This window comes from Chenopodium album, chromosome 16 (genome assembly GCF_948465745.1).
Source record: "Chenopodium album chromosome 16, dcCheAlbu1.1, whole genome shotgun sequence".
Classification (NCBI taxonomy): Eukaryota; Viridiplantae; Streptophyta; class Magnoliopsida; order Caryophyllales; family Amaranthaceae; genus Chenopodium; species Chenopodium album.
The window spans coordinates 6,183,927-6,196,184 of NC_137849.1; the positions used below are offsets into that span (position 1 = coordinate 6,183,927).

The window sequence follows — 12,258 nt, forward strand, 5'->3', positions numbered from 1 at the left end:
GTTTTTTTTGAGTACTTAGTATAAATATTGTGAATGCTGCAGGTTCTGCTCCTCTTACAGCAGTTCAGTTGCTTTGGGTGAACATGATTATGGACACTCTTGGAGCATTAGCACTAGCAACTGAGCCACCTAATGATGAACTGATGAAGCGGCTGCCTGTTGGGAGGGATGCACATTTCATAACCAACATTATGTGGAGGAACATAATTGGTCACAGCATCTACCAGTTGGTTGCACTTGGAGTTCTCCAGTTTGGCGGCGAATATCTCCTAGGTCTCACTGGACCTAATGCTACTAAAACTCTTAATACCTTCATATTCAACACCTTTGTTTTCTGTCAGGTAATAAGATTTTTGCTTGAAATTCTATCAGATATAAACTACATTACCCTGCAATTTCCATATAATTTGGCATGAAGCACCTGTACCTTAAACATGTCTAGTATAGAATTGCCAACGTGCCATGTTCGAGTCAGTCAATTTAATTTTGAGTAGGTTTAATTTTAAGCATTTTTTGTACCAAGTTTTGGTAGGCCATCAAGATTTTTGTTTATTTTAGGTCGTTTTTTTAAACCCTGCCAAGTCGGGTTCCAGGGTTATGTACAATTTCATGTAATTTTTCATAGGTGCGGTTTAGGTCAGTCAATCTCAATTTTCATGTTTAAGATGCATTGTTTATCTATTTATAACGGTTATTCCAGTCAAGTTCTCCTAGGTCGGGTTTGGGTTAGGTCATTTTTCCTAGTCCAACTTGCATTTGTATGTACCTCCACTGTACAAACATAACAACGTGTTACTATGACTTGTGAATTTGTGACCCTTTAATTGATTTTGAACGACACATTGTGCTATTCAGGTATTCAATGAAATCAATAGCAGGGACATGAAGAAGATAAATGTAGTGAAGGGAATTTTAGGAAATTGGGTTTTCTTGGCCATCATATCCACCACAGTCATGTTTCAAGTGATAATCGTCGAGTTTCTAGGCACATTTGCAGACACGGTGCCACTCAACTGGAAGTTGTGGCTACTAAGTGTAGGAATTGGAGCAGTAAGCTTGCTAGTAGCTGTAGTGCTGAAATGTATCCCAGTCGACAACCTCGGGTATCCATCTAAGCACCATGATGGTTATGAAGTGCTGCCTACCGGTCCAGAACAAGCCTAAACTGGACTAACACAAGAACGAACTTAAGCTTGCTTTTTTATTTGAAGAAACAATTTATAGGAGCATAACACTAGTTGTTCTTACACTGCACCATTATTATTTTCTTCTCTGTTTTTGCTGTAGTTGAAAACATCAGTTAATTTTCCCAAGGATATCTGATGACTGATGTAATTGGTAGTTTAAGAATTTCATCCTTACGTAGTTTATTATTTCTAACCTTTTTTCTTAAAAAAACATTAACTTTATTAACATACCTAGATTATCTTAAATAAAAGTTTATAATTGTGTTATATTAAACTCTTTAGGCATAAAACACTTATGTGATAGTATTTTTTTTTTTTTTTTTTTTTTATTTATTTATTTTTTTGGTGAAGATGTGATAGTATTTTACAAGAGTTAGGTACAATTGTACAAATACAATTCCTAAACTATTGTATTTGTGCGCTTGGTCTCTCAACTTCTAAATGCTCACTTTTGGTTCCTCAATCACCAATGTAGGTGTATTCTAGCCAAATAGTTTAGGAACTAATCTTAGTCAACAATATTTTTGAGACCTAAATTTAAATATATATACTCTCTTCGTGTTCAATTTTTTTTTTTTTTAAAAAGGTTTTTTTTTTTTTTTTTTTTTTTTTTTTTTTTTAAAAGGGCTAATTAAAGGGCGACACATTAATATTTATAGTCATGTATGTAAGATCTTATATATTAGATTTGTCTCGATTTATAATTTCACAATACCAAATTTTTTTATTTTTTACATAGGTATAATGAGAGATAAGTTATATCTATTGGTAAGCATGAAAGTGAAAATATTACAAGTAAAAGAGAACGTATTTTATTATAATAATACCCTAAAGTTGCAACTAAAAGTTAAAAGGAGGTAGTAGTTGTATTATTAGCCCTTTTGTATTATACGATAATAATACAAAAGTAGGAAAACTTTATAACTTTAATAATGATGTCGTATTAACTGATTCGCCTTTAGAGTCATAAATCATCACTAATCAAAGTCCTTGGATTATAGGATAATAATGATGGAACCAAAACTTTATAACTTTAACAATGATGTCACATATATTAGCCCTTATGTATTATTTTCTTAAAACATAAACCCGAGAGAAGAAACAGTACAAATTGAAGTATTAAACATAGATAAGACTAATAAAAGTACGAAGTACGTTAATATAATGACATGATGATGATACAAGTACAAGGTATGTTACAGTGATTGGCTGCTTACATGTAACTAATGTAAGCAGATTTATTCATAGAAACAAAAGTACGAAGAAGCATAAATGATATTTCCTCTGTTTTTTTATACTTATAATACACCTTTTATCACGTTTTTTGAGGAGATGGTTAAACTAGGTAAACGAATGAATTAAGCAGTGAAATTTAAATCGTAGCAACTTATCCCTTTCTTCTTATAGGTGGTAAAGTTTTGTAAATTAATTTATCCGTTTACTTAGTCTAATATCTTCCTTAAAATGCATGGCGAAGGAGTGTGTTGCAACTAAATAAAAACAAGAGGAAGTACAACATAACACCACATACATAGACACATATATTAGCCCTTTAGTCTGTATTTTTTTTTTTTTTTTTTTTGGTTCTTGTACTTAATCTATTAGTCTTTTTTGTAATAGGAGACTAGTAGATTCTAATGATCCTTTCCTGTGATAGGGGGATTATTATGCTGTTTAACCTTCCTTTATTAAAAATTAAAAAAAAATACAAAATTGATATTGTGAGGGAGAGTTAGGGCATGTTCACATTTACTGAACTCAACTGAACTGACTTGAATAGAGTTAAAATGAATATTTTATGAGAAAAGGAAATTAGGAACTGAACTAAACTAAACTAAACTGATTGGAGCTGAACTGAAATTAAGCTGAAGTGAATAGACCCTTATAATGTGTTAGGTGTGGTTAACAAATTATACATTTATAATCTTATGTGCTTTTTATTTAAATTTAGAAAGTATGAAAGGGTAATTAATTTGATCGATTGAAATTTGACAACCAATTAAAGACACTCTTTATCTCTGACTCTTTGTATAGTACTTCATAAAAAGATAATTAGGCAGATATTATATCATATCATATGACTAATAATGTATAAAGTAGATCAAATCCTACAGCAAAGTCACGAGACAACAACACTTGAAATTAATATTTTATTCCAAGTTTTTGCCAATCGTCGGACCACCCAATTAAATTTATACATTAGTATAAGATGAATGATTCTAATAGCGAAATTTAGATAGATGATTTAGAATACCAAAACACAAGGAATTTTAGAGTTTTATTATTGGTAGCTTCCAATTTTCATGTGTAAAAAAATTATAATATTCAATAAGTACCTTAAATTTTTTTTTTTGTTTTTTTACTACCATAAAAATTGTTTTTAAAATAAAAAAAAAAAAAAGTTTAGTAAACATATGTTCACTTGAGCAAAAATTGATTTTAGTATGGTAAAAATACTTTTTTAAACTGTATGATACTGAATGATTAGAAATAAGTTTTAAGCAGTAAAAATAATTTTAATTTACTAAACGTAACTTCAATTCAGCAATAATAAGGTAAAGAGAAAAGGATCTTAAGGATATATATTAATTAATTTGTTTACAAAAATCACAATCTAATATGATTGTTATATTGTATTTCATAACTTTTAGATCATAATATTACTAGCTAGTTGTAAAAAATGATGTATTGTATATTTTTTCAATTATACTTATCAAGTGATCATAATTCTTGATTTGCTGATTTCTTGAGTAGTGGCAAAGTGACATAACATTAATCAATCAATCAATAACTTAATATTAAAACAGACACAGGGAGTAACATGTGTCATATTCTGGTGTTTTCCTCCAAAACTCCCCTTCCCTTTTTAACTTTTTTATCCTTTTTAATTGTCTTTCAAATGGAATATTATTAAATTTTTCCAAAAAAAAAATTAATAATAAATTGATTCATATAATAGATGCTAAAGAAATTACTTTAAAAAAACACTTTTTTTTTTTCCCAATTCCACTAGCTAATATTTAATTTCAATTTGAATTTCAATATGACTATATATTCAAATTAACTATAATTTTGTTTTTGAAATTATACTACTAAGTATATATTATAACAAATTAAGGACTTATAAAGTATAGTATAACTATAAAATAAATGTTGTGTTTGACAATTATATCATATGTCTAATTCTAGGAAAAGGTAAAATATCAATTAATTTTAGTCTATTGTTTGATTAATTTTTGATGTTTATTAAAATTCATTTATAAATAAGTATTTACTAATATGGCCACTAGACCTGATCAAACCAAGCCCCGCCCAAAAATATTCTCGGGTTTAGGCAGCCCTAAAAATCCATTTTTGTTTAATTTTTTCCTTTACTATTAATATAGATTATGACGTTATAATTTCTATATTTGATGTGCATGTTTTATCAAATTTTATTTGTTGGATATCCTTACAAAAATTGGATTTACCGTGCATGACACGGGCGTTAATCTAATAGATATATATTCATTAAATGAAACTACAAAATAAAACTTCAAAAATAATATTATTTTATAAATTAATGATGATATCGTATGTATAAATATTCTACATTATCAAAAATGACTATATATGTTTTGTATAGAGTACTCCACATTTTGTATAGATAAAAAGATATGGCCAAAACAGTGGAAGGGTGTCAGTTTTGGATAGAGTTTCGTATTTCTTTCATATCTTTTTCGTTATAGCTTGGAATTAATATTATAATATATCATTGGAAAGATAATTTCAAGATCTATCCAACCATATAGGATTTGGATAAAGATTATGAGGCAAAAAAATAATATCGGAACAAATTCCATTTCGCACAGAACAAGGACTCTCAAAAAGAGAAGTTTTATTCAATTTCGAATTATTTGATATTATCTTTTCAATAAAGGATAATTAAGATCTTTTAGAAACTTATAGAATCTTCTAATAAAATCGTAATTAGTTTAGGAATGGGATTAAACCTTTGGACCCTCCACGTGATCATTGGGCCATAGGTAAAATCCGATTTGGGCCAAGTTTAATATTTTGACCATAACTTCCTCATTATTCATCGGAATTGGGCTTATAATATATCGTTGGAAAGGTCTTTTCAAGCCCTAACCAACTACACCATTATTGGACCCTTATCATGGACCAAAATAAACTGGATTGGACGTTTTCATAAATAGAATAAGAAAAGAAATGTTTTCGAAAACAGAAAGAAGTATTTTATTAAAATGACCGCATCTCAAGACTTTTCACACTTTCACTTCGTTCGAGAATGATTGATGTGAAAGATATTCATCACTAGGTTTGGTTTTTGGGGAGACACATTTAGGTGTCTACACACGCCTTTAGGGACAATTCCAAACTTGAGTCTCAGAGTTTCATTGCTGTAACTGTGCTCCCCATCACACCCACTGCCTAATTCACAATCACGATCAGTGCATTGGTAGGTCTCAGATGTGTAGTGTGATCTGGAATCAGCAAATTGCCTGGCAAACAATGAACTAGTTTGTTTTAAATGGTTTGTCAACCTCATCCCTAGCAGCCCTCTGCTTTCTATACATTTCATAGCTGTGGGTGTGATGAGAGTGTGAATCTTCTAAACCAGCACTAGTGGAAAAAATCTTATTTGTAACAAGCTATTCGTAACGGACATATGATTTTCCGTTACAATTAAGTCATTCGTAACGGGCAAATTCAATGTCCGTTACAAAAAAGTTATGAAATGGGCAGGAAAAGGGTTATTCGTAACGGACAAATTGGTGCCCGTTACGAAAAAGTTGTTATTCGTAACGGACATATTGGTGCCCGTTACGAATAAGTTGTTATTTGTAACAGGCATTATTCTGCCCGTTACGATTAAGTAACTAATCGTAACCAACAAATATTGCCCGTTACAAATAGAAAAGTCAACAAAATTTTGACCTTGTTATTTGTAACTAACATAGGGTGTCCGTTACGAATAAAGTAAGCCCTAAATTTTCACTTTCCCCTTTCTCACTCCCTCTGTCAAAAAAATTCCTCTTTCTCTCTCCAATATTGAAGCAGCTCCCGCGCGTTTTGCTCCTCTCATTCTCACTCTTCTCCTCCATTGAAGTGCACTTTGATTTCTCCATTATTGAAGCGCACTCCGAGTTCTCCATTATTGAAGCGCACTCCGAGTTCTCCATTGAAGCGCACTCCGAGTTCTCCATTATTGAAGCGCACTCCGAGTTCTCCATTGAAGCGCACTCTGAGTTCTCCATTGAAGCGCAGTCCGAGTTCTCCATTGAATGAAGCGCACTCCGAGTTCTCCATTAACGAAGCGCACTCCGAGTTCTCCATTGAAGCGCTGTATGAGTTCTCCATTGAAGCGTTGTCTGAGTTCTCCATTGAAGCGCTCATAGTTCTCCATTAAAGCGTACTCTTTCTCTGTCCTCCCCCAATTTCGTAACCCTTGTTTCAGTTTGCTTAATTGCAATTACTGAATTATAGGTTTTATTTTTTTTTCCCCAAATTAATTGATTGATTTTACTATTTTCCATTTGTTTTGGGTTTTATTATGTTTTAGTTTAAAAGCCTTTGAATTTTGAGCTAAGTATGAATTATGTTTTTGTCTGACTTGTTTTTGGAGAAAGTTACCTGCTATCTGAGAATATATGCTGTAATGCTACATTTTCTATGATAAATTCAATTTATATGAAAAATTATATAGTGGAAATTGCAACCAAGTCAAGGATGAGGCTGCCTACTATATTGATTCAACAATTATTGAGGTGCACAAGTGGAAAGGAAGTTTTGAAAAAAAATAAATAATAATAAAAGATATTTCCTTCAATGGTGTGCTTATTAGATCATATTTCTCTGTAACTGTAATGAGGCTGTGTGGATTATTAGATATATAAAAAATATTGGGGAATAATGCCAGCCTTTATAGTGCTTATGAGTATGTGTGTGTTTTTACAGGAAGGAACTTACGTGTTTGAACTAATTGTTACTTGAATCAATATGTTGCATCTTTAGGATTTCGGAATTGAATTGACATTGCTTAGACATATCGTGATGGAAACACTTTTATTGCATTATGTGACTGCAAGACCTTGTTTTGTACAATCATAGAGTTGGCAAAAAATCGCTTTATTGAGCTAGGTGCTGAGCTATGGCATTGTTGTCACCAATTTTTCCCTTGTGTTTTATCCTCAAATTAAAATGGTGTTAAGTTGCTGAAATATCTGTGTTTGCTTCTTGCCGACTAACTGTTATGTCTTATATAGCACTTTGTGCATTCCTGCCCTTTCCTACTGAGATAGTACAGCTTCCATAAGATAGCACAGGGCGTGCCAACTTTCCATGATAGCCTGTACACATTATCTTGTTTGTATCAGAACGCCCAATTAGCAAAATAGTTTGCCTTTTTCTGTTGAGATAGTGGTGATAGGAAATTTTGTGCCCTGTTGTAACATTTTATGATTGCTACATTCTGCTGTTTCTTGTGTAATCACTCTCTGGATGTGCAAGAAGCATGAAATTGGTTTAGGACCTCCATTTTCTATCATGATGAAATTAGTGTTCTCTTTGGTTATTGATTGTGTTTATGTTTGTTGATGTTCAGGTTTCATCATATCTGGTTACCGTAATTCCCAGTAATAATAAGCATCGCCAATTGATTATGACATAAGTTTTCATTCGTGGTATAAATTTGACATTTCTACAACACAAGGGCTCTTTTCAATTGCTTGGTTTAGTTTGGTTAGAAAGAAAAATCAGCAGGGAAGGATTTCAAAATTTTTAATCATATTGAGAAAAAGGTATCCTTTTCTCATGAAACTATCTCACTATATAGTTTATCAATAAGGTTAATCCTTTAAAATGAGTAAAAAAAACCAATCACAATACGATGAAAAGGTATTTGTATTATCAACATAAAACTTATCTCATGTCTTACATTATAATGTTAGTTGTTCAATTTAATGTTACTCTAAAATTGATTAAAAGTTACCCAATAATTATTTGATATGATATATCCGAGAGTGAGGGGTAGCTCAAGTTGATAGAACTTCCCTCTCTATATATATGTATTATTATATGTATTCTTAAACATTCGTTGAACACAAAATTTAATGGAGAAAATATTAACTCTTTTAATCACTATAAGAGGAACAAAAGTTTAAAAGTTCATATTTCAAATAACTTTTGAATGTTATCAAAATAAAAACCTTTACAAAATTGTTATCTGACCCTAAGTTTAAAAGTCTTACTACAGTGATATTCCTAGCCATTTGTTTGGAAATGGAAACTTACTTCTATTTAATTTGATATTTTGATTTTGGTGGGAAATGGGAGTGACTTGAATATGATGTTTCAGGAGCAGCTCGGTCCTTAGCTCCCTCAACTCCATTAAAGAAGCTCCGTCCTCATTTCAAGATGGTGTTTTGATTCGGCTTAAATCTGACAATTTGGTATGAGTAATTAATTGTTTTGTAGCTTGTTTTTTTTGTTTAATTAGTACATTGCATTGAGAGTTTCTTTCTTATGATTTTTGTTTAATTTTCTTCCAATTTTATGCCAATTCAAATGTGTTAATATTTATTATGCTTTATATTTTCATATGCCTAGATACTCGTTCAAGATTTACTCTGAGTAAATCTTGAATAGTCCCCGTTTGGGACTGTTCTTGGAATTGTATTCTCACTTAGGATGTAAATGGATGCTTGTTTTTCGGAAGTAAAGGTAATTTTGTGTTAGCATTCCCTAATGAAGGAGGCGTTGAATGTGGCTACTACATTATGAGATACATGTATGAGATTATTACTTCTCACTTGGAGTGCAAAGGTGTCTTAGAAGAGGTTAGTAGTTTTTTTTTTTGCAAATTTTAAAACCTTTTTAGCTCTATACGCTCCCAAGAGTAAGATAATGGTCAATTGTTAATGATTCCAATTCATAAAAACCAAAATATAAGGTAATTAAGGATGTTTAGTATTATATTGTGTTAGGCAATTTTGAAGCCTTTTTGGCTCTATACGCTCCTAGAAGTGAGTAAATGGTTACTTTTCATTGATTTCAATTCATAGAAACCAAAATATAAGGTAATTAAGGATGTTTAGTATTATATTGTGTTAATTTGAACAAATACTTGAAAGATGGGAAAGGTAGAAGTCCCTTAGACAATTTTGAAGCGTTTTTGGCTCTATAAGCTCCCAAGAATGAGATAATGGTCAATTTTCATTGATTTCAATTCATAAAAACCAAAATATAAGGTAATTAAGGATGTTTAGTATTATATTGTGTTAATTTGAACCAATATATGAAAGATGGTAAAAGTAGAAGTCCCTTAGGCAATTTTGAAGCCTTTTTGGCTCTATACGCTCCTAGAAGTGAGTAAATGGTTACTTTTCATTGATTTCAATTCATAGAAACTGAAATATAAGGTAATTAAGGATGTTTTGTATTATATTGTGTTAATTTGAACAAATATTTGAAAGATGGGAAAGGTAGAAGGCCCTTAGGCAATTTTGAAGTGTTTTGGGCTCTATACGCTCCCAAAAGTGAGTAAATGTTAACTTTTTATTGATTTCAACTCATAGAAATCAAAATATAAGTCAATTAAGGATGTTATGTGTTTTGTTTCTATATTATGAGTTTTATTTCTATAATTTGGTTCATCACATTTATTATAATGATTGTTTTTATTATGGATTGTTTTTATTTTGTAACCACTTTCATATGGTTTTTTTTTTCAATAGGATTTTAGTCCAAGGACCGCCCCGTATGATGTTGACGAGTTGAATTTGGTTCGAGAACAATGGGCGCAATACTTTAGAAGTAAATATTTATTGAATGCTTAACTATTAGCTTAGGTAGAACAACGTAATATTTTTAGTGTTGTTGTATATGTTGGATAAATTTATACAAGTTTTTATTTGTAATGTGTTACTACTTCAGTTTTTATATTACGTCGTATTAATTTTTACGAAAGATTGTTCGGTATAATTGCTTTTTACAGGAACATGTATATTATAACAGGTTTTAATTAATATATATTAATTATATATAAATACATGCTGTCAAAATTAAATAAAATGAAAATTTAATTTAATAATTATTTGTAACGGGCAGCAAAATTGTCAGTTACAAATAACCAGTTATTCGTAACGGGCACTTTTGTTGCCCGTTACAAATAAGTGTTAAATTATATACAATAAAACTCTATTCGTAACGGACATTTAAGATGTCAGTTACGAATAATCACTTATTCGTAACGGGCGGTTTATGTGACCGTTACGAATAAGGACTTATTTTAATACAAAAAAAATTTATTCGTAACGGACATCTAAAATGTCAGTTACGAATAATGGGTTATTCGTAACGGACATCTGAAATGTCAGTTACGAATAATGGGTTATTCGTAACGGACATCTGAAATGTCAGTTACGAATAATGGGTTATTCGTAACGGACAGTGCCCGTTACGAATAACAATGGCCATCCGTAACGGCCGCATACGTAACGGACGCTGCCCGTTACGGATGGCCCTTTTTTGCCCGTTACGGATGAGGATTTTTCCACTAGTGCAGGGGACTCTCTCATGATCACAGGCAGCTTGAAAAAAAAAAAGCAAGCAGGGGACTCACTCATGATCACTAAATAGGAGGACATAAACAACCAACCAGCAAACTACAATGATAAACAAGTGAAACAATCAACCAGCAAGCTTTACAGCAAGCTATAATGACAAACAACCAACCAGTAAGCTACAATGACAAACAACCAACCAGCAATCACTTATGACAAGTAAATACATGGATCCTTTATTTCTGTTCCAACCATGAAACATTCAAACAAGAGGACTCATGTTTTAACACTGTCAATAAATACAATGAATTATATGCAAGATCATTTCATAACATTCAAACCCTTAATGAAGTGAACAATGAACAATGCATATAATGAACATTGAACCCTAAATCAAGTGAACAATGAACTCTAAATCAAATGAATTGTGAACACTAAATCAAAGGAACAGTGAACCCTAGATCAAATTAAGAATAATTTATCAACAAAGCCACATAAAAATCATGATTTAGGTTTGAAATAAACTGACAAATTCATAATCATTTATCAACATGTTTACATAATAATCATGATTTAGGTTGAAAAAAACTCATAAAATCGACACCTATCAAAATCGGTATAGGGAAGCGAAGAACAAAATTGATACCTATCAAATTTATCAACTAATATATTCACCCAATTAAAATCAAATTATTTGAAAAAAAAAAATTGAAAAAACACATATACAGGGAAGCGAAGAACAAAATCGATACCTATCACCTTTAAAAAGGGCGGATTCACAAAATTAGTTGAGGGCTTTGATCTGTTTGAACAAGTAAAGCACCGACCCACAAATTTTCCAGCGATTTTCAACCCCAAAAATGCCAAATTGAAGAAAGAGAAGGAAGAAAATAGGGTTCTTAAATGGAAGAGCGTAGAAAAAGAGTGAGTTGTAGATCCAAAAATGAAGAGAGAGAAAATAACGTTACAAAAAATAAGTCAGAGTAGTAAAAATCAAGGGAGACCAAGAATTAAATATGGCACAAGTACAGAAGCAAATATAAGGGCAATTCGGGAAGCACAGGTAATACAGACAAAAAAAATGAGGGTATAAATGTCATTTTGAGTTGTTGGTTGGCACTTGAAATTGTGAAATTTTGGGTCACCAAAAATGGCATAAATGACTATCAAAAGGGGACGGAGGGAGTATAAATTTTAAAATTTGCTATAAAATCACAGAAATCTTAACATGGACTCATATGAAACTATACATACATGTAACAAGGGGTTAAATTAACAAGGGGAGTTGAATAATTTATGTTTTTCTTTTCCCCTTGGATAGGTTGTAATTGTAGTCCCCTACTTTAGCTAGAATTGAATAATTTATGTTTTGACTCCCCAAACACCCGAGTGTATTCACTTTCTTTGGTCCCTAACCGGTTACTAACCTTTTATAATAGGTTTTTAGGACACGTGGCGTCACGTAATTAGTTGTTTTTTTTTAAAAAAAAGTTTAAATAAAAATA

The 12,258-nt window shown here is 31.3% G+C and overlaps 1 protein-coding gene and 1 long non-coding RNA gene across 3 annotated transcripts in view; both read left to right on the plus strand.

The window, feature by feature from the left end:
* The window catches only part of LOC145586188 (calcium-transporting ATPase 4, plasma membrane-type-like), a 197,860-nt gene extending 196,381 nt beyond the window's left edge, over positions 1–1,479 (plus strand). Inside the window, exons 6-7 of one of the 2 annotated variants that reach the window (XM_081642958.1) lie at positions 43–341; positions 856–1,478. In XM_081642958.1, the coding sequence (XP_081499084.1) occupies positions 43–341; positions 856–1,164 (608 nt within the window). In that variant the 3' untranslated portion in view covers positions 1,165–1,478. Of the gene's footprint in view, positions 1–42; positions 342–855 lie in introns of both variants that reach the window. The other variant, XM_081642957.1, reaches the window with a different exon arrangement.
* Positions 1,480–6,186: 4,707 nt separating this feature from the next.
* On the plus strand, positions 6,187–10,157 carry LOC145586189 (uncharacterized). The gene is made up of 4 exons (XR_014100819.1): positions 6,187–6,603; positions 7,795–7,990; positions 8,554–8,641; positions 9,926–10,157. It is a non-coding gene; the product is annotated as an uncharacterized LOC145586189 (long non-coding RNA).
* Positions 10,158–12,258: the final 2,101 nt, after the last annotated feature.